The 24,678-nt window shown below is 35.3% G+C and overlaps 1 protein-coding gene across 4 annotated transcripts in view; it reads left to right on the top strand.

The window, feature by feature from the left end:
- The first annotated feature begins 646 nt into the window (after positions 1–646).
- Positions 647–24,678, top strand: part of LOC128241920 (uncharacterized) — a 45,782-nt gene continuing 21,750 nt past the window's right edge. The window contains exons 1-2 of one of the 4 annotated variants that reach the window (XM_052959054.1): positions 647–786; positions 18,065–18,254. In XM_052959054.1, coding sequence (XP_052815014.1) covers positions 18,067–18,254 — 188 coding nt within the window. In that variant the 5' untranslated portion in view covers positions 647–786; positions 18,065–18,066. Of the gene's footprint in view, positions 787–7,616; positions 7,729–9,555; positions 9,788–18,064; positions 18,255–23,276; positions 23,468–24,678 lie in introns of those variants that run through there. The other 3 variants (XM_052959052.1, XM_052959051.1, XM_052959049.1) reach the window with 3 other exon arrangements.

Here is a 24,678-nt window from a genome sequence, read left to right as displayed (position 1 = left end):
CTGGCTAGAGCTACGCTGTTTCTTTAACGTACAACAGTGTTTAACGTACAACAGTGTATACCACTGCCATACGGTACCCCCATTTAACGTCCCTCTCAAATGACGATTAGTATTTGGTTAGTGGTGCGACCCCTTGATTGACAGTCATGTGTGTGTTACGACAAGACCACGGCATCCTTCATATAAACCATTGTTTTCGACTTTTATTTATTCTTTTTGGTATATTAAAACAGCAGTATTAATTGTGGTACATAATTTTTGAGATTAGAGTGCATCTTTAAGTATTGCTTTGCAGAAAGCTTTTGCATTTAAAGGATAAAGTGCAACATGTCAAGTTTTCATTTCTTTAGTTAAAAACATAGACGGACAGCTTTGAAATTTTAATGTTAAGTTTGCGCTTGATTTAAATTTTCAATTTTCTCTAAATCCCCGTTAATACATAAAGTAAACGAAATGATTTTAAAAGATAAAATAAATTTAAATTTGAGAGATTTAAACGTCGAAAAAGGAAATTCAAATATCCAACACCTTTATAAAGATTTAAAATATTTTCAATCGAAGCTTTAGGACGCATTACATTACATCAACATTACAAAGCAGTAAATGATTTGAATGGAAAGATTTGTATTACCTATTAGTCAAGTGTTAACATCAATTTGGCTGTTTTGATTTTAATTTTTTGATATCAAAACCATTAGGTAAATATATGTATATTGAATTTTCAAAATGAAGAATAGACTTTGTGCCTATTTTCGTCATTTCACAGAGGGGATAAGTCACATTTGGGTAAGATTTGTTTTCTTTTTAATATCACTGGGTTCGGTCATAATAATTATTTCTTTTTATTTTCACTTCTCAACTATATATCATACCGAATATTGTATATAGGTAACTATTAGGATATTTCTACATCGATTACAGGTAATAAAACCTTACATTTATCACCATTTTACGCTGTCAAAATGTTAAAGGTGTATAGGTTTCATACTTGAGTGCATATGGCGATAGTCATGCGCGCGTTGCAGACGGTCGCGGGCTCGAGCCCACTTTTCATGACTGAGGTCTTGGGCTCCGGTCAAACTGCTCAAAATTTAAGTTAAAAAAACATTCTTTAACTTAGTACATTTTAAACTTAATATATCAACCACAAGTTTACGACAAGTTGTAGTTACTGCACCCACTTATCGAGTTAGTGAGTCAAGGAAAGGTTTTTCGAAGTGTTTTAAGAAATTAAATTCTCAATCAAACTCTAGTAAAATACCCAAGACAGAGCTGTGTAAGCGGCGTAGACCACAGTGGCTTGATGGCAAAGGCTCATTAAAGTCACAATAAATAATTTCAACTAGCCAAATAATTTCAACTAGCCAAAATTATATTTTATACATACGCTAGCCAGACATTGTTCTGTCAAAATGACGTAGTACCCGGTTCGCCTTAATCGATTAGCGAAAGCGGCCGAAGGACGGGAACCATCGGAAAAGCGTTGAGTGTTCCGGTGGTTCCCGCCCTTCGGCCGCTTTCGCTAATCGGTGAAGGAGAGCTGGGTACCACGGCATTTTGACAGAACAATGTCTGGCTAGCGCTTGTGATAATTCGCATTTTAAAGCATTTTCGTCGTATACTGTTTCTCTCGACAAGAAAACCAGTTTTAACGTGTATATAACGGGCCACTGCATCTATGAGCCAGGTATTTTGTTTGTAGCTTACATGCATTCTCTCTTAAAACAATGACATAGTAACTGCTTTTATGCACAAATTAACACATTGAAGCTATTATCAACATTTTTTTTCCAAAAATGTCGATAAAGTAGTCAGCTATTTTAAAGCTTTAAACATGCCTGTTCTTCGAAAACAATGATATATTTACTGTTTTGTGCACAAATAATCACTCTTAAGGAACTTACTTTTTTTTCAAAATAGTCTATCAAGCAGTTCAGCGGCCTAGCGGCATAGCGGCCTAAAATTGGTTTCTAATATAAACCATTTATACATGCCTTTCCTTCTCTAAAAAATGACAAAGTTATGGTTCTATCACAAATCACCATCCTTTAACGAATGTCTGCATTTCGCCCAAAACTCGACCAAGCTGCCTAAAAAATCCATTATAGCGAATATCAGCATTTTTATTTTTTTGTATTTAGCAAAATTGTTAAACCATAGATTTATCATTGTTTTGGAAGAAAACGCATGTATACATACCATTTTAGGCTGCTAGGCCGCCAGGCCGCTAACTTCACGCCGCTAGGCCGCTGAAGTGCTCAATCGACATTTTTTTAAAGGTTTATAATTGTTTAAGAGTGATAATTTGGGCATAAACACAGAAAATATAAAAAAAAAAATAGAAGAAGAGGCATGTACACATGCTTTGAAAAGCTGACTGCTTGTTCGACTTTTAAAAAAAATATATGTTGATAATCGCCCCAGAGTGATAGTGTGTGCTTAATACTCAGTTAATATTTCTTTGTTTTATAAGAAAATAGGATATCATTTTAGGCCGCTAACTACATACTTTCAACGTCATTTCAAACTAAAAATAGGGTCATCATGGACTTCTTTCTTTCATTGATTGTGTTTTAATGCACTAGTCATTTGAACACTCTAAGGGTTTATTTTCAACTTCCATTTTGGCTCAACTTGCATGCCAACTTTTCCCCTATTTTCTTTAAAATGACAGTAATGTGCAACGCCCTCATCTTAATCATCACCATAATCAACAACATCATCACAACCACTATCATCATCACCACAATCACAACCACTACCACCATCATCATCCCCTCAACCATCATCATCATCATCATCATCATCATCATCATCATCATCATCATCACAACCACCATCATCATCTCCAATATCACAACCACCACCATCATCTCCACAATCACAATCACAACCACCACCACCATCATTATTACCAACGCCAGCATCATCATAACTATCATAATTTTTATCATCATCATCATCATCTTGATCATCATCTTGATCATCATCATCATCATCATCATCATCATCATCATCATCATCATCATCATCATCATCATCATCAGTAGCAGCAGCAGCAGCAGCAGCAGCAGCAGCCGCAGCATCTTGATCACCATCATCATCATCATCATCATCATCATCATCATCATCATCGTCATCATCATCATCAACGTCATCACCATCGTTTTTGTTGAAATATTGCTAATAAATGGTTAGGTTAATCCTCTTTATGTGGCGACAAGGCACAGTTGCACCTCATATAAGCAATTTCTGCTTTATGCGTTGAGCGTCGCCGTATAAACGTTTATGCGTTGAAAATCACCTCATAAACGAAAAAAAACACGTTTATGCGGCGATGCCGCTATGCGGCGTTACACTGCACCATGTTTCATAAAATATGATGTTTAAAAGCAAAATGTTCCCTTCCGACGAAGCATTTATGACGTAATTAATCACGTGGTACATACACACTGTTATCTAAGACGGAAAATTCTTCCATTTCTGTACTGTTATAATTGCTTTATTATGAGAATCTGCGACAGGGTTTATTTAAGGTCAGTGTTATTTATATCTAGAAACCATTTTCAAAAATTGCAAAGGTAGCCTTGAAGTCGAACGATAGTTGACAGTATATACATGTATTTGTATCCAATATTTCAATGTACTTTTATCATAAATGGAAAATTTGCATTGGCAAATCAGCCCAAATCATACAAAACTTGTTGAATGATAGCGTTACCTTGTACTTTAAATATGAAAAGTTTATGTAATTGAGCGCTTTGGCTTTCTTTCATACACGCAGAACACGAATCTGATTAGTCCTGTAAATATACTGTGTCAGGACAGAGTCAAAACTTATGTGTTTTCATCAATTTGTTAAACTTCTTTAAAATTTGGTTAAATGCCTCATTTTATGAACAAACAGCATCTGGCAGTGTATAAAATAATTTTCAATACCGTAAGTGCAGCTTTTTGGTTAAATATCTAGCATATGTCACATATTTAAATAAAATATATGTATAAACATTCTAGCCCTCAATCTAACGATTAATAATGTCTAAGTATTTTATTCACACTTCAGACGAATTAATTTGCACGATGTTTTACCGCATAATACGTCATAATCATGTTCATTTCCCTTCGTATCGTGCAAGTAGCTGGTAACAATGAGTTCGTTGTCGTTTTCAGTCGAAATTTCGCTTCGTATCTACAAAAAGCTGATAACAACGAATTCAGTTTGAGTAGAAGCATGCAGATTTCTCATTGTATCTTGCAAGAAGATGGTTACATAGTGATTGTATTATTTTCGAGTCTAAACATGCTGATATTTCTTCGTATAGTGCAATCATGCTGATTTCCCTTTGTATCAGGCAAGAAGCTGGTAACAAAGAGTTTTCAATCATTTTGAGTTTAAACATGCTGATTTCTTTTGGAATATGTCAAGATTCAAGCATTTTATAGGGACTTCATCATTTTCAGTTTAAACATGCTGATTTCCTTTGGAATCGGTCAAGATTTAAGCATGTTACAAAGACTTCGTAATCATTTTGAGTTGAAACATGCTGATTTCCTTCGGTATCGATCAAGAAGGGTGTTACAAGGAGTTCGTAATCATTCTGAGACGAACCGTGCTGATTTCCTTCGTTCGTATTATTTTGATTCCAAACATGCCGATTTTCCTTCGCATCGATTTTGTAGATGGTAACAGACAGTCAGTAATGTTTTTGACAACACCATCAGAAAGTCATGTTTGTTTTTAAAGGCAGAAAACTCAATTTTGAAAAAAAAAACGAAATGAAATGAATAACCTTTGAGGTTGAAATGTATTAAGTACAATACAGATAGAAATCGGCCAACTTTCACACATACAAGTTAAGGTCGGTTTCAATTTTAGACTTAAGATCGAAATGATCTATATTAAGATGTTTTTGTACTTATGTACACACAATTTATTTTGAAGTACCATTATGAATAATATATTAGAGCTAAACTCTTCAAAATGTGTTAAATTATGTCTCTTCATATTGTAGGAAATAAAGAATCTCTCTCTCTCGCTTTCGTTTTATTTTGGCAATTTTTCTTATAACATTAGAACTGGTTATGTTATAATATGTATAGTACAAGAAGGGTACCACTTTTTCATATTACATGTACATTAGTTGAACAGGAGCATTTGTGCTGTAGAAGAAATGTTTTTGAATGTTAGAATACTTTCTGTTCTAAAATGTAGAAAGAAATACAGAAACAACGTCTTTTTTATTATTCGTCCGTGCAATACATAGAGTGCGAGTAAATTGCATTTTTCTGTAAATACACGCTACTCATTGGACGATAAGATTTTAATCTACTTGGCTTGACCCCTTTAATTTGCATTGTTTTATATACAAATAGGAACAAAATTACGTGATTTCAATATCACAAACAATAAGCGTATCGTGCCTTTTCTGCATAATTTCAATACCTAAAGTCACAGGTTGAGCAGCTAATAATAAAAAAAGTGTATTCATTTACAGTCAAAACTCCATTGTCGAAGTCGTTGAGAACTAAGGGACTACTTCGACATAACGAGTTTCTACTGTACAGACGAACCCCATTGGCTCGAACTCCAAGGAACCGGCAAAAATACCTCTCGGAAATATCGAGCCAAGCGGGAATGCCTACTTAAAGTATACATAAAGCGGTCCTATACATTCTGTTCGAGCCAACGAGGAATTCGAGCAAAGCGAGTTAGACCTAATGGGGTTCGACTGTATATCCTTAGTTACTCGGGTGTCCGATGTTAAGCAAACTGTCAACATGACACTGACACATGCACTAGACTGAGGGAAATAGGCAATATTGTTATTCAAGAAAGGTGTTCGTGCTAAATATGTAAAATCTCAAGTCGTAAGTCAATCGCGTGCACAATGTTAAGCAAAATTGGAACATGACACGACTGAGTGAGGAAATTAGGCATACTTGTTATTTAAGGAAGACATTCGTACTAAACCTATCAAATTTAGGATAATCTGACACATGGAGGTTAAAATCATTACTTTTAAACGGGTTAATAAAAACCTGTATCTATTAAGAACTCGTTTAATGATTTGTGAATGCGTTTAATTTCCCAAAATATCTTCAAAATTGATTGATTAACCACAGCTAATAGGCAGTTCAATGATAGTATGTTCCCCATTTCTTGCCGATTTATATAATTATTAACTTATTACCTTTAAATTCTGCAGCGATATGAACATAATTATTGACCGAGGCCACCTTCAAATGATAATGCTTGAAATCCCGATATGCTAAATGAGGCGGGAGTAAACCCTCTGGCTAAGATCGAACTATTTAAGATGTTAAGTCGAACCCCGTTGGCTCGAACTCGCTTGATTCGAATAACTCGTTGGCTCGAACTGGATATAAAGTGTTCGATTGCATTAAAATGTACATTCCCGCTTGGCTCGAATTTTCCGGGCCTCAGAGTAACTTCACCTATCCCTGTGTGCTCGAGCCAATGTGGTTCTACAGTATTCTTGGTATTAGTGTGTACCGTTTATGTATAATTTCCATTTTGAACATTAAACTGGACACACCGTATTAGTTAAACGGTTAAAATGTGTTTAGCATATTCCGATACTTAGTATATTTCGGCAATTAGGGGCCGGCCTGAGTGCAAAAATAGTTGGGGAAGGTTAAAAATAAAACGTTTCAAAACATCATGTTTTATTTAGTTTTGGGGAAAAATCTAGGGAAGTAAAACATACGTTCTTGGTGACATATTTTGGGGTAGTAAGGAGTTGAACAAATATAAAAAAGAAGATTTCACCAGAGAGTTCTTGATGATATGTTTTCAAATAAGAAAGTTATTAAACAAAATAATGGAAAATAGTGGATGAAATTCACTTCCGGGTTAAAAAGTGCAAACATCTTTTTCTAAAATTGCTGCAATCACCACAAAGCCATAAGACATTGTGGATTGGGTAGTTCCGATCATTTCGACTCATAAACATTTTCCTTTTGTATCAAGACATTTCCGGGTAAACGGAAATGCTTTTTGATGGGAAATCTGATAAAAATTATTTCTCAAAAATGTTCAACTTCTCTTTACAGGTTCACATATTGCAACGGATATATGAATCATGCTTACTAAATATTGAAGTTCTAAAAAAAATAATTACATTTTAAATTTTGGTCTTTCAAATATCGTTTGCATCGTTGCCGACCCTTAAATAGAAAACATGTTTTGGTCTTTTGAAGAACATGTACTTTAAAATTTAATTTAATTATTGACTAAAAATTGTTGATTGATATTCGGCGTGATCCTATTCACGACGATATGACAATTATTGAAAATAGATGACATAATCTTGATATACACCTTGTAATCTGATAAAATGTAAATTCAGATATAATCGATGATGATTATATCAGAATAAATATCTTGAATATGTCATGTGATACCTTAAACCATTTACTGCGTGCCAAATCATAACAATGCATATCTTTTAATTACGTGACCTTTATAACAATAGTTTAAATGGAAGAATATGTCTTAATTAAAATTAAAAATTAATCACGGTTCCTATGATTGACAAATATATTGAATCGTATTTAAAATAGGTATTGGTCATAATCATTTCGTTTCGGTGGTAATTGGACTAAGATTATTTCAAGTATAAGTAAAACATTAATCTTTACTCAAAGTGTTTGATTAAAGTTAATAAGCTTAAAGACATCTTAAAGGGATTAACATAGATTAAGAAAGTAAGTCAAAATTAAATATATATAATTAAGTATATTCATCACATATACGTATGTTCAGATGCTTACATCCTAAAATGTTGGGTTGCATTAAGTCTCCCATAACATATTATAGCATATGTTTGGGTGTGGGCAATATTATACAACTGGGCTTCCACGCGCTCTTCTCGCAGACACTGATGGTGCCAAGACTTTTCTATCAGACCTTCTACGGTTTCGTATGGTACAGGAGCAATCCAGTTTTGTACGTTGCGGGGAGGGGGGAGGTAAACTGTGGATGTGAGTCGTTCAGCATTTCTCAAAAGAACATAAATTTACATACAGGTATGCTAAAATAAGGGCACCTTTCTGGCCATTGCAGATCGTACCTCTCAAAAAACCTGCATTTGCATCTGCATGTATAGATTTTGATATATGTATATTCATGGGCATAATGTATATAATATTTATTGTTAATAAACTGTCTAAAACTGTTATATATGCGCTGAATGGTAAAGCGATATTCCATGCGATTAAAAAAAAATGTAGTAAACAGTTTTGTAATATAGTAAACTGACCGTTCTTGTCCTCAACAATCGTGGGGTCAAATAGCAAATATGTCTCACCTAGTCTCAATAATAGTGCGTACAACAACACGGAACCTGTCGGATCCTCTTGAGTGGGTATCCTTGCGCCGTCAGAACCGGTCATTAATTTGTTTATAGTTTTTGATATTTTATTTTTAGTTTTTAAGTTTATAAGCATTACTTAGTACACGACTGTTGATTTACGTAAATTAATCATGAATAAAACATAAAACAATGTTGAATTTGAAAAGAAATCGGTTTGGATAGATTGTTTGCCTCAGTGTAAGAAGGCAAATTATGATTTGCTTTCCGGCGGTTTACAGAGAGTTTTCAGTGATCGGAAATAGAAAGTGTGGCCTTTTTCACTGTTCGGAAGTTCTTGCCCGTTTTCGCTATTCTGCGCGCACATGGCTGGGACACAATATCAATGAAATGACGTGACATGCGCATACAGTTTGACACGATATATGTTTAACAAAATGCAATCGAAGTTCTTTCAATACCACTTTAAGGCATTCAATAAAAAAGAAATAAAAAATGTCTGTTTCAGTGTAAATTGCAATATATTTCAACGGTGAAATGCATTACGATATTACACTGAAACGAGCAATTATCTTCTATGTATTTCATTGCATTGTTGTTTTTCTTGGTATTTTTATGTTGAACATTTGAACAAGCTCGCTAATGGTAGTTTTCCTTGTTTTTCTCCTGCAAGCGATCGAAAGAAGTAGGCGTTTTTCCGAACCCGTCACGGACATGGTTTATATGTTCGTGATGCCGTAAACGATTAGTTCGACAATCTTAGGAAATTAGTTAGTTGACACGAAGATATATCTAGCATGTAGATATATCTTGATGATTAAGAATGGGCGGAGTGAGTGTAGTTTAGTGAACCACGAGGTAGTTGGGTGACGTAACTGTTGTTTACCATGTTGTCAAGGAAAACGTTCAATCAATAAACAGCGTTCGGTTTTAAGTAATGGTTGCAATTTATCCGTGTACGGCAGTTATTGAACGGTTAATCCCCGCCTACTTGTAACCGTTCCGATATTGGAGTCCATGTACAGACAACCTGTATTTATAGATGCAATTTAAATGCAAGAGCAATAATTTAAAAGATATCGAAGACAAGAAAACCACTATGCGCTCTATTCACTGCAGTGATTGCCCAATCTAACATAAATTAGAAGTAATCTCCGTGCTTTATCGCACTGAAAAAGGCAAAGTTGATTTCACTTTTGTTATGAAAATAGCTTGATAAACATCGATCTATTCACGCATTTTCTTCTGTTTGAATTTGAGAGAAGCGTTTATAATGTCATTAGCCTTACAAATAAGGGGGCGTATTGAATGCGTGTTTGGTTGTTGAAATGAAAGTGCATACCGATGGAATAACAATACTTGTAAATCTAGAAGCTCTTGCTAGTTGTACCGGAATTAAAAATCTTAAAGATACTGAAATTTAAAAGGCAACAATGGAGTTTAACACGAATAAGGTAGGTGTTGAAACTTCAGAGAATATGAATTCCATCTTTTTATTTAAAGGTTTCAAAAACTTTCAAAAATAAATGAATAGAAAAACACAATAAACAAGAAGAAAATCTTATACATGTGTCATGCATTTTAAAAAAAAATAATCTAATATCTGAAGAGCCACACAGTCGATGTATGGTTTATAGCTCATGTATAACAGAACAAAACAGAACATAACAGAACAGAACAAAAAAACAACAACAACAGAACAGAACCTTTTTTTACAAGTAAACTTAACAGTGTATGTGCTAATTTTACAAATTAATATAGTTTCAAGTTTCAAGTTTTATTTATAATAAACCAGAAGGTCGTATAGCCATGAGGCATTAAGTACACAATGGTGACACATACAAATAATTATGTACTTGTGCGGTAACATATTGACTTATATATAAAAATTACAGCAATACTATTCAGTGAGCGACTTCTATATATAGTATTGACATAATCATAAAGGATGAAAATAGTTATAATGCAATTTATCAAAGTTTGTAAAATATCATTTGACTTTCGTATATGTATACATATTGGAACAATTATTTTCAATACATGATTATTTTACTAACATGACAAATACAACGAGTTCAAGTATTGCAAGGGAATGATAGTGTCAGCACTGATAAGCCTGTTATATATGCAGGTCTTTGAGTATCGATCTGAATAAAGACAAACTGGAGATTTCTAGCAGAGGTGAGAAACCTTCATGGAAACCTATAACAGAACAGAATGGAAGAAAATATAATTGTATTCGACGTATACCAACATGGTACATAGTCGTAGAATATAAATACATTAATATAACGTGAAATAAACATGTCACATAATACAGATCTGATACATGCAAAGTCTATATGTATAGATATGAATAATTGTCCATACATGAAAAAATAATATGCAAATGATAAACATGAAGATGAGCTGATATAAACTAATCACTATATGTAATGGAAGTTCTGTGTTTAAGAGCTTCTTTTATATATTATTATTATATATAACCAAACCTCCACACAGGGGTGCATCTTTTGTCAAGAACAGTGCAGGTAAGGGGTCTACTTTTAACCCAGAAAAGGAGTGTTTTCTTGAATAATTATAGAAATATTAAATATTTGAGAAAGACCTACTACGTGGAAAATGTTCAGCTCCTTAGAATGTATTTTTCTTTAAAGAACGCATTAACGTGCAAAACATACTTAGATAAATCCACTGAAGTAACAGTGTATTGTATCAGTAATTATGCAAATTTTGGAAAATTCTATGTGTTCGAAGTGTTCCTATTTATATATATATATATATAAAAAAAAATTCGTTTTGTTTTATAAAATTAAAAATATTGCTTTGTTTAAATTAGTTTTTTGGGTTGAAATATTTCATAGGTATAAAATATGGTTTTTAAAAAATAAAATCGAAATTCGGCAGGTAGATATTACGGATTATTGACAGGTGGGATTTGTCATAGCTTATAGATATATGTACGTATTAAAGTATTAGAGATGTTATCAAAATGCATAGAGAGTTCAAAGAATCTTGTAAAGCTTGAAAAACAGTACTAAAATAACACAACACAGACAACATATATGTACAGGTCAATGTACAATTATAAATATATTAATTTATTATTAATAATTCTTTATAAACTTAATAGTGAGTTTATTTTGATTTTTCGTAAAATCAGTTATAATCTTTCAATCCATGAAAACCAACAAAAGTATAAAATATAACATTCGTAATGATTTCAAAACTTCCTATATCGGCACATCCGTTTTTTTTGCCTTTTTAAGGGCGGACACACAGTTTCTATTATAGTTCTCCAATTTATCACTCAAAAAACTGATAATATGTTGAGTGATATGTTGGAAGTGGGTGTTTAAACTACTTGTGTTTGTCTAACGAAACAAGGCCCTCTTGTACTACGTGTCAACTGAATCAATATTTCATTTTAATCCCATAATGTAAATACTTAATTAAAAATAAAAATATTGCAATTAATAAAGCCCAATTCTATGATTGCGACTGGAATGATTTCATGATCTAAGGCAGATTGCCAGCGATCGTGGGTTGCAGTTAAACTAGCAGACACATACTTTTCAGGTGTGTGTGTGTGTGTGTGCGTGTGTGTGTGTGTGTGTGTTGTGTGCGTGCGTGCGTGTGTGTGTGCGCGCGCGCGCGCGCGTGCGTGCGTGCGTGTGTGTGCTTATTTATACGTGCGCTCGAACAAGGCCACTTCGGCACACGGGACCCTATTTCCACTACGTATTTCGATCACTTACTACATGATAAGAAATTTTGCGAGCGCAAATCGTAAACGTAAACAATAGTACAAAGTTCGTGCAACATGGTACATGAGATCGGCGGGAATCTGCAAATCATTGGCAATTGTAATATGTAGTACAAGTAAATTCAATCGCATGGAAGTGTTTTGTCAAACGATTGTCATACGCAGGTCTCCGTCAATCTTTTAAACAGGCTTATTTTCAATTTATACTCGGGCTGCATTTAACGTTAGCAGTGTTCAATCATCGCAGGATTACATCAAGATCACCTCCGAGGAGATCACCTGCGACTATTCGCACGATCATAAGAGTATGTCAGATTATTGCCGACCCATTTGCGATGACCTCCAACCTGTCCCGATTATCAGCGACATTGTGTTTTTCAATTAAAGGCAGAATTAGATACAGTCCTTACGATGGACTTGACTTGCGATCATTGAAGTCCAGTTGTGTAATGTAACTGCATTGGCGACTACTTACGATCATTAAACCATCCCACTCTTAAACAAACTTATATAACTAGTGTGACAGGAACCATAAAGTGACACTCTTATTCAATGCATACACATGTATAACAAATATATATTTTGAGTGATAAACTTTTAATCACATACTAAATAATGCTTTTATTGGAAATATAAATTACAGATAACGAGATTGTAACCGTGTATATAATAGCTGAACACGCAAACATATTAAATGATTGGTGAGTGCTAAAAGATTTACTGTGATCTACTATCGTCTGATAATGTAGAAATACCGTGTTTTATGCAACTTTCTTTCAAATCAAACTCGGTATCCTTCATAAGAACCATTGTGTTCGACATTAATTCATCCTTTTCGGTATATTAAAACATTCGGATGTATTGTGGTAAATCAAATTTGGAAGTAATAGTGCATCTTTAAGTTATTGGAAATTACTGAATAATACCAGCACGGTATGGATTGAAGTCTGATCACGATGGGTTCGTGACTTTGCATGGAAAAGAACCTCCCGCGATTTAAGTCCCTTGTTCAACAGGATACAGTTGGCAGGACTGTCAAACAGTGATGACGACCATCCGTGACTTTCGCACGACCTCTTTACTCATGCTCCTGGTTGGTAATCTTATCCTGTAGAAGTGATCGTAAGGCCTAATTTTAACAGTGGCATAGAGTGGTTTTCGTTAATTTTGAACATTCTTCAATGCTTAACAGTTGGTATATTTATGAGGGGTGTTCAGAAAAGTCGGAGACACGCTTTCTTGTTTGTCCCTTGTGCAAGAATATTAAACGACAATTTGAACAATGAGGTTGTTTTGGCCAAGCAATGTAAATTTAAACATGGCATGTTCCGATTGTCTTGTAAGCATTCGCCAAATTCTAACTTAGAATGCACTACGTTTTATTTTAAACAGAGCTTAAAACATAGGCGCTATATTCATGATAACCTTAAAATACAGTCAACCTGATTAAAAGTACCTGTGCGACGGAAAACGTTTGATGTATCACATAACAAAAGTTATATCACTTAAGAAATCGGCAAAATCTACACACACAACATTACAATGAATACTTGCGGGGATTAAAATGATCTATGTTTTATATAGTTGATACAAATGCATACAGAATATGTAACATTTTATAAAAAAAAAACGAAACAGAAATGAATCCTCTGTAGAGGGGTGAACTTTTTTCAGTTGTGTTGTGTTATTATGCAATTTTTTAACGTTCGCACAAATTAGGTTAGGAAGACAATTCTATAGTGCAGAAATGCAGCATTAATTTGTGATTTAATAGGTTCATAGATGCATTTAAGCTCGGCTTTCTATAAAAGATCAAGCATGTATTAAGAAAAGAAAATGATATTTGTAAAATCAGAACATGTACTCTTTAAACAGCTTTTAAGATAAAACGGCTTAAATTAACATTCCGTCGGTCCGTTCTCGTAGCGCCTATAAAAATATGATATCTCTTGGACTCGTGTGTAATCTATATAGCAGGGAAAACAAACTGACATGACCTCGAGGTTCAGAATAGTATGTATCTGTGATTCAGTCAATGTTCTTTGGTCTCTAAGTTTATATTATATACGTCTTACTGCATCAGTTAATAAGGTATAAACAATGATATTCAACGTAGTCAAGTGACATGTACTTTTATAGATATACATGTATTTAGTATTTACATTGTTTAGTTATACAACGATTGTGGACTTTGTGAAAAAAGTAATTAGGACTGAATTCCCTTTCACCAAATACAATATCACGAATATCATTTAAACCAAATTTGATGACAACATATAAACTACGCAATGCTATATTATTATACATAATATTCTTTAATATCACTAAATATCATAGCATCATTTTGAAATAAAGCTGCACTCTCACAGATTGTCTGTATTGAGACTCTTAAAAAATGTATAAGAATCGGCTGATTTGGGCATCAATGCCTTCAATTAAGTCATATAAGAATAATCACAATAAAACAAATCTCAAATGTTTGACAAAACTGCCGAAAAGTTAAGTTTTTCTTCATGCGAACGTAACGCTTTTAGCAACAACACATTAGTGTTTTTTAATAAGATAAATTGCGATCTGATCTTTTGTCACCAGTTTTATATCACTGGTTTCGAGAAATTTACGCAAACATTGGATCATTCAACGACCAAAAAAGGTGTTGGATCATTCAACGACCAAAAAAGGTGTCAATACGATCAATCTGTGAGAGTGCAGCTTTAATATGTAAAATTCAAAAGTTTGGTGTTAGCATTTTAAAGGATTTTAGAGGCAGAAAGAGAAAATTTACTACTAAATTTAAACATGAAATAATATAACAGTCTTACCATAAGTAACCTTTATTTTCAGTTGTTCTGGTCCTGGAAATCTTTTGCGAAATATGTTATCTCATGTCGAATTTCAGGTGAAATAAAGGACAAAAAACTTTCTTTCATTTATTTTATTAAACAGCAAGCAACACCGTTTCAAATAATACGTAAGTTCACGAGGTCATCAGGCATCGAAATTTAACATAATCGTTAATGGAGAAAACAGAAAACTAGTTTACTTGTGGGTTGAATTTGCTAAACCATTTTTGTCAAATATTTAAAGCTGCACTCTCACAAATTGACAGTTTTTACCTTTTTTGTTTTTTTCTTGTCTCAGGATCCGCTGATTTTGGCATCAATGCCTTTAATTCGGTCATATAAGATAACTCACAATAGAACAGATCTCAATTGTTTTGGAAGCTGCCAAAAATTTCATTGAGAGCTGCCGAAAATATCATTTTTCTTAAAGCGTTATTAACACTTTTAGCGATATAACGTCAATTTTCAGACGAGATTATGGATCTGCGATCTGCTATTTTGTCAGCAGTCTTATATCACTGTTTTCGAGACAATATTGCAAAAATTGGCACATTCCAAGACATAATGTCCAAACAATGAATCTGTGAGAGTGCAGCTTTAACAAAATGATTAAATGGAAAATGATGTTAACGCTTAAAAGCATCCTCGCAACTGTCAAAACCCCTTGGAACAATCAATATAGAAATAAATGGATAATCACTGTACAAGAAAAGAACCATATTAAATGAATTGATTAGAGAATGATTTAGTCCTTAATCAGAACAGCCACATAATCGATGATCATTTATTAAAGCCGATTATGAGATCATAAGATGTCCAAATCCACTTAAATCCAAAGTGCTTTTTGAGTATTATTTACAGGCTATAATAAAGACGTTATAAATGAACAATAAACAGTGAACGAAAGGATGCCTAAGATGTCAAATTTGGAAATATAATTTATTACCATCGTTTATAATATATTTAAATTTTCATTCACACATGAATATATTAAGCTGAAAATAGTTCTGAATGCTTATGGAGGATAAGGAATTCAGGAAACTTTTACAAGGTAGAACTTTACATGTAAACGTCAGAACATTAGCGCTTAATGTTGTTATGATCCTTTTCATTTTTATTCATTTTTGTCCCATCTTCTTTAGTTCCATTTTTTCAACTTGGATTTTTGATTTTGATCATTGTGTTCTACTTCCCCCATTTCATTGTATTATCATTGCATTTTGTTCCGCTGGGTTCTTACCGAATTTTGAGTAGGATGGTTGAGCACCTGTTTTCGAAGCAGGATCCTTAAGCACCTATTGTTGTGTGTAATCCTTGAGCACCTATTGTTGTGTGGGATCCTCGAGCACCTATTGTTGTGTGGGATCTTCGAGCACCTATTGTTGTGTGGGATCCTCGAGCACCTATTGTTGTGTGGAATCCTCGAGCACCTATTGTTGTGTTGGATCCCCGAGCACCTATTGCTGTGTGGGATCCTCGAGCACCTATTGTTGTGTTGGATCCCCGAGCACCTATTGCTGTGTGGAATCCTCGAGCACCTATTGTTGTGTTGGATCCCCGAGCACCTATTGTTGTGTGGAATCCTCGAGCACCTATTGTTGTGTTGGATCCTCGAGCACCTATTGTTGTGTTGGATCCTCGAGCACCTATTGTTGTGTGGGATCCTCGAGCACCTTTTGTTGTGTTGGATCCTCGAGCACCTATTGTTGTGTGGGATCCTCGAGCACCTATTGTTGTGTTGGATCCTCGAGCACCTATTGTTGTGTTGGATCCTCGAGCACCTATTGTTGTGTTGGATCCTCGAGCACCTATTGTTGTGTTGGATCCTCGAGCACCTATTGTTGTGTTGGATCCTCGAGCACCTATTGTTGTGTGGATCCTCGAGCACCTATTGTTGTGTGGGATCCTCGAGCACCTTTTGTTGTGTGGGATACTCGAGCACCTATTGTTGTGTGGGATCCTCGAGCACCTATTGTTGTGTGGGATCCTCGAGCACCTATTGTTGTGTGGGATCCTCGAGCACCTATTGTTGTGTGGGATCCTTGAGCACCTATTGTTGTGTGGGATCCTCGAGCACCTATTGTTGTGTGGGATCTTTGAGCACCTATTGTTGTGTGGGATCCTCGAGCACCTATTGTTGTGTGGGATCCTTGAGCACCTATTATTGTGTGGGATCTTTGAGCACCTATTGTTGTTGGATCCTTGATCACCTATTGTTGTGTGGGATCCTCGAGCACCTATTGTTGTGTGGGATCTTTGAGCACCTATTGTTGTTGGATCCTTGATCACCTATTGTTGTGTTGGACCTTTATGCACCTATTTCTGAGTGGGATCCTTGAGCTTCTATTTTTGAGAAGGTTTTTTTTGGGAACCTATTTTTGAGCGGGATCCTCGAGCACCTACTTTTGAGCGGGATCTTTTAGTGGGAAACTCTAGTACATTTGTTTTAATTGTATCTTTGAGCACCTATTTTAAAGTTGGATCATTGAGCACTTTTTTTTAGTTGCATTATTGAGCACATATTTTTTAATTGAATCTTTGAGCAACTATTTTAAGTTGGATCTTTGAGCACCTATTTATTTGATGCGTGACCATCTACACATTTGATAAAATGTGGATCTCATGCACTTACATCACTAGTGTAGTGTAAACTTTTTAGGATGAACCAGTGCTTATTTTATTGAGTGACAGATATTAATGCATAATATACAGTGCAAAATGCATATTAAAAAATCAATATTTTTTCATCTATTCGGTATTATAATTTTTAGTAAGGAATTATAAGATTGTTTTTGATTTTTTTTAAAAATGATTGAGTTTGAAAATGCTGTGCCAGTGCACCCAATGTGGGTTTTTGAACCACTTCGATTATACTTATTTATTTAACTCGATGCGCTGATATGAATCAGTCTCGAGTCCGTTTCCTGGGCAGAAATCAGTAATGTGTCTGTTTTGTGACCAATGTTATGTGCCCTTAGTTGGGGTTCGAACAAAAGACCTCTAAGAGAGATTGGCATTTATACCAAAACACACTCACACCGTCTTGCTTTTAAATTGTATTCAATTTACTTATTTACATTAAAATCCATTAAACAGAATAATGTTTTATGTTTCATTTTCAGACATGGAGGCTCTACAAAGGAACATCGGGTCGCCGCGCATGCGCCTGAAACCACTTCCGCTTTTCAACAAACAGGAAGTGGAGAACTACGTGAGCATGAAACGGGAGGACATGTTTTCATACAACTTAAGGGAGCTTGTGCTGCCTCCAATCAAGGGTGCCAAGGCGTTCGATACTGCAAGGGATGAGAGGTATGCTTTACATTTTTATCGCATAGCTAGTTGATCTATTTGAAGCCTTTAATACATAACATTGATGACAACATTCTTGCCCGCAATCTGTTATCACCATCAACATGGTCGTCCGCGTTGTCATTGTCATCCTCCTTATCAGCAGGAGGAGCAAAAGCAGCAGAAGCAGCAAAAACAGCGACAGATAGACTGAAACGTCCTCATATGCATCAAAAGCATCTCCAACATCATCTCCAACATCATCATCATCATCATCATCATCATCATCATCATCATCATCATCATCATCATCAACAACAACATCATCATCATCGTCATCGTCGTCGTCGTCGTCGTCACCATCATCATCATCATCATCATCATCATCATCATCGTCGTCGTGGTCGTCGTGGTCGTGGTCGTCGTCGCCGTCCTCCTCGTCGTCGTCACCATCATCATCATCATCGGCACATCATCATTACTACCGCTAACTATCCCTTCATCGTTCTCCGACTTAGACATAGCCGTAATTGTTGTACGCAATTTACTCTGTTTTCATTCGTATCAACAAACGTATTCGATAACAACCTTATCAGCGCCTGTGTTTGAAAATTGACTTCCTGGCCGTGTCTGTAATATATCTCATTAAAGCATTGAAAAACACTCCATATCAAAACTTTGACATTCCTCACCTATGGAGATTATTCAAGTGTTTTTCTTTATACGATCTCTTTCAAGTGAAGTTTAAGCAATTGAACTTGGTCTATATCTTGGATGAATACTCTTTACTCTGTTATCATTTAAAAATGGACAGTTTGCTGGTATGTAGAAAAATATTTTTATATTCTTATATTTTCGAAAGCCTTGAAACCAATTAAAATAAACAGAAATATGTTTTCATATGTATGTGAATGATAGAGTAACTTCTGACCATTAAACTAGTTCATGGCAGCTGTAACATTGGTTCAAATTTGTTACACATAGATTTAATCGGGTACTCGCTTTGCGACATAACATGATTGGGACAACAGGGTTAATTCATTGTCGCTACTACTCGCTTTGCAACATAACATGTCTGGGAAAACAGGTGTAATTCGTTATCGCTACAACTCGCTTTGCAACATAACATGTCTTTGACAACAGGGTTAATTCATTGTCGCTACTACTCGCTTTGCAACATAACATGTCTTTGACAACAGGGTAAATTCATTGTCGCTATTATTCGCTTGGCAACATAACATGTTTAGGACAACAGGGTTAATTCATTGTCGCTACTACTCGCTTCGCAACATAACATGTCTTTGACAACAGGGTAAATTCATTGTCGCTATTACTCGCTTGGCAACATAACATGTTTAGGACAACAGGGTTAATTCGTTATCGCTACTACTCGCTTTGCAACATAACATGCATGGGACAACAGGGTTAATTCATTGTCGCTATTACTCGCTTGGCAACATAACATGTCTTTGACCACAGGGTTAATTCATTGTCGCTACTACTCGCTTTGCAACATAACATGTCTTTGACAACAGGGTAAATTCATTGTCGCTATTACTCGCTTGGCAACATAACATGTTTAGGACAACAGGGTTAATTCGTTATCGCTACTACTCGCTTTGCAACATAACATGCATGGGACAACAGGTTTAATTCATTGTCGCTATTACTCGCTTGGCAACATAACATGTCTTTGACAACAGGGTTAATTCATTGTCGCTACTACTCGCTTTGCAACATAACATGTCTTTGACAACAGGGTTAATTCATTGTCGCTACTACTCGCTTTGCACCATAACATGTCTTTGACAACAGGGTAAATTCATTGTCGCTATTACTCGCTTGGCAACATAACATGTTTAGGACAACAGGGTTAATTCGTTATCGCTACTACTCGCTTTGCAACATAACATGCATGGGACAACAGGTTTAATTCATTGTCGCTATTACTCGCTTGGCAACATAACATGTCTTTGACAACAGGGTTAATTCATTGTCGCTACTACTCGCTTTGCAACATAACATGTCTTTGACAACAGGGTTAATTCATTGTCTCTATTACTCGCTTGGCAACATAACATGTTTAGGACAACAGGGTTAATTCGTTATCGCTACTACTCGCTTTGCAACATAACATGTCTTTGACAACAGGGTAAATTCATTGTCGCTACTACTCGCTTGGCAACATAACATGTCTTTGACAACAGGGTAAATTCATTGTCGCTACTACTCGCTTTGCAACATAACATGTCTTTGACAACAGGGTAAATTCATTGTCGCTATTACTCGCTTGGCAACATAACATGTCTTTGACAACAGGGTTAATTCGTTATCGCTACTACTCGCTTGGCAACATAACATGCATGGGACAACAGGTTTAATTCATTGTCGCTACTACTCGCTCTTTAACATAACATGTTTAGGACAACAGGGTTAATTCATTGTCGCTCCTTCTCGCTTCGCACCATAACATGTTTAGGACAACAGGGTTAATTCATTGTCGCTCCTTCTCGCTTCGCACCATAACATGTTTAGGACAACAGGGTTAATTCATTGTCGCTACTACTCGCTTCGCACCATAACATGTTTAGGACAACAGGGTTAATTCATTGTCGCTACTACTCGCTTTGCAACATAACATGTTTGGAACAACAGGGTTAATTCATTGTTTGGGACAACATGTTTAATTCACTGTCGCTACTACTCGCTTTGCAACACAACATGTTTGGGACAACATGTTCAATTCACAGTCGCTACTACTCGCTTTGCAACATAACATGTTTCGAATTATTGATCGATGGATGGATGGATGGATGGATGGATGGATCGATCGCTTGATGTTTATTCGGGTTGAAACACATTGCATTACGTAAGCACATAGAGTAAATTAAACTAAAACATGCGTAACGTAGCTACAATAGATACATTTGATAGTATTATCAGCATAGCTTCACAATGTCAGAATTACATGCATTCATTACACCATGAATACCTAATACAAAATAAACGACATGTGTATGGTCCAACGATAATTTCATGATTGTTTATAATAATATGTTAACTATATAAAGTGCATAGCAACGGAGCGTAGACCTTCTATTGTTATGATCCATTAAGACTGGTTTCCGATGTTTGATTAACTGTCGATGTAATGAACCTGAAAGTTGTAATGGCTGTTGGGGAAACGTTTACTGCAACAGTCAAACATAATTGAGTGGCCGTTTCTAGGAAATAATTGCTCAATCTTAAAGGTACTTGCCAATGTCTAAATATTAAAATTTGGAAAATGTTGTTAATCATTGATATAAGTTATAAAATTATATTCGTGTCCAATGAAAACTTCATTTTCTTTACCCATGTGCATGCCATTATAAGGTACTTAAATTTTGTATAAAATACCATTTTACGTATATTAACATAAGAAAAATAATGTTAAATTCCGATGCTAGCAAAACAGCCTACATAGTATTGCTTTGTCCAGTACCGTACACTCTCGGTGCAATAGTATCCTCCAAGGTACACTGTATTGTATGCAAATTGTTATTGTTCTGTTCCTTTATGACCATTGATTTACTCATTGCACTTAAGTGTGCAATGTTATTGACTGCACTTTAGTACTGTACGTTGTTGAACTGTACTGTACTGTACTGTACTGTACTGTACTGTACTGTATATACTATACTAATGCAACTGCACTGCATTTTATTGCACTTGAATTCACTCTACTGTACTGTAGTGTACTGTTTCATTCAATTCATTTTAATTCCATTTAATACAGTACAAGACTATACTCTGCTGTGCTGTACTGTATTGTACACTCTGCACTATAATGAACTGTTATACGTTATATTGTTCTTTACTATACTAATCAACACTTTAATGTAGAGTACCACCATACACTGAACTGTATTGAGAAGTACTGACTGCACTATACTGTAGCCCTTTTCTGTAGGGCATTGAACTGCACTATACTATACTGTTCTGTATTGTACAGTGCTATGTTGTATTGTACTGTACTGTACTGTACTGTACTGTACTGTACTGAACTGAACTGTACTGTACTGAACTGCACTGCACTGCACTGCACTGCACTGCACTGCGATGCGATGCGATGCGATGCGATGCGATGCACTGCACTGTACTGTACTGTATTGTACTGTACTGTACTAAACTGTACTGTACGGTGCGGTGCTGTACGCTGCGGTATGGTACTGTACTGTACTGTACTGTATTGAACTGAACTGTACTGTACTGAACTGCACTGCACTGCACTGCACTGCACTGCACTGTACTGTACTGTATTGTACTGTACTGTACTAAACTGTACTGTACGGTGCGGTGCTGTACGCTGCGGTATGGTACTGTACTGTACTGTACTGTACATAATTGAGCTGAACTGTTTTGTACTGGTTCGGAATGCAGTGCCCTGTGACTAAGCTGTACAGTTCTTCTCAGCGATTAGCTCTCCTATGCATAACAGCACTTTATCTTTTGATGTCCTTCTGTTCGTCACTAAATCCAACTAAACCATACTTTACTATTATGCTCTTTAGGAACTTAAGTATGCACCTGAAAAGGCTTACGATATGCCTTTAACGTCATCCGACCATCCTTAGAAAACATTTCTGTTTATAGAATTAACCAAATCGCTCTTTTAACATCATTTAACCTGATGTTTCAAAGCGATTAACCTTGAGTTCAATAAAAGCTATCGAGTTCGATTTTTTTTTGCTTTTGTAAAAGAAAAAAAACATATTTCATATTTCTAAGGACTTGAGCAACCGTCGATAATTTCCTATGTAAACGATTAAGAGTATTCTTCGCTGTTATTATTTTCTTCTATAACATGTTGAAAAAACATTATTGGTAAATAGCCGAGTCTCTTTAGCTAATGTAGTTAAATGGTGAATGGCTTTTCAATGCTCTTTTGCGCTATTATCGTACGTCAGATATTTCACATAAATATTAGCGATAAGAAAGTAGGATGGAATAAATTGATGAATACAAATGCGCTTTTGAATGGAAATGGTGAAAAATGAACAATGAAATTGGAAAATGATTGGATTTTAGTGGTTCAAAGATTTATACTCGGAGAAGTGAGAAAAAATAGAAGTTTAGGATATGAAGTGAATTGCATAACAATATTAATATGTGGCTATTAAAATCGGTGACAAAAAATGATTACTGGATTTTAAGATAAATCATGGTTTTGATAACTGCGTCGGACAGATAATGTATTGAAAGACATATTTACTATCATGCCAGTCATAAGATAAAATTATACTTACTTAGATATGGCATTCATATATTTTAATTTAACTATTATATTGCCATACGATATCCTACTATTTATAAACACTGATGTGTTAAGATATGCATAATTACCATTTACTTTTAACACAATTAAAAACTGGGCTTAAAAGTACATTGTGCCAGGATATGTGAAGTATCTTCCATAGCCGAATTTTTAAGATGGGTTCATTTAAACCCGTGTGTAGGTTTTTTTGCGGAAACGAAAGTTACCGAGTTTGCGCAGAACACCCGGTGCATTGGTAGGGAGTGAGGCTCTCTTAAACAGCGACCATGGTAGATGGTTTTCTCCCTCCTCGGTTATACAAAATATAGTAAAAAATTAATTGTATTTTTTCGATGGAAGTCTTTTGTACGTAGTGGAAAAGTAGTTCCATGCGGGTACTTTTTTTATCTGTGCCTGTGGGCAAACTAAGGATTTCCAGCATGGCCAAATATTTGGATCTACTTATCAGAGGTGGGAGAAAAAAGTAATAGTTATTGCACCTACTACCAGAATCTTCTTCATTAATTTTGGACTTAAAGGCAACCAAATTCACTAAAACAACTATCAAAATAGATTGGAAATGCGATGGAAATGTATAATTTTAATGAAGGACATCAAAAATAGTAATATTTATTCATATTTACATATGAATGTCATACATCGACACCGTAGGTATAAATAAACTCCGTTTCCGGACAATACCGGTCTGATACGCAAATACAGATCCTAATTCAACATTCTGTTTAAGTCAATAAAATTAAACGGGCTGCGGAAAAAAGAGGGGGCGGGCGGGAATAAAAACCTAGCAATTCATTTATAGCCGCCTAAGAGCTTGATTGAAGAGTTTCATGCAGTTCTCATATGAATAATAATGCATAAAAGATAGAAGAAACGAGATTTCTCCCACCTCAGATAAGTAGATCCAATAGTTGTAGCCCGGAATTATAGCCATTCTGGTTTTTCCGACCTAATCCTCCAGTACAAACAAAATTAAATCGCTGTAATATACACATGATACTTAGGAAACAATAGAGTCATTGAACTGTTACATGAATTTCAATAGCTCGAAATTCACCTTTTATTTGTACCGGCATGGGAAAACCCTGTTATGTTAATTCCGGGCTATATGTATTTAACCATGCTTGAAAT

This window comes from Mya arenaria, chromosome 7, assembly GCF_026914265.1.
Source record: "Mya arenaria isolate MELC-2E11 chromosome 7, ASM2691426v1".
In the NCBI taxonomy this organism is placed as follows: Eukaryota; Metazoa; Mollusca; class Bivalvia; order Myida; family Myidae; genus Mya; species Mya arenaria.
This window is presented reverse-complemented; position numbering and strand designations above follow the sequence as displayed.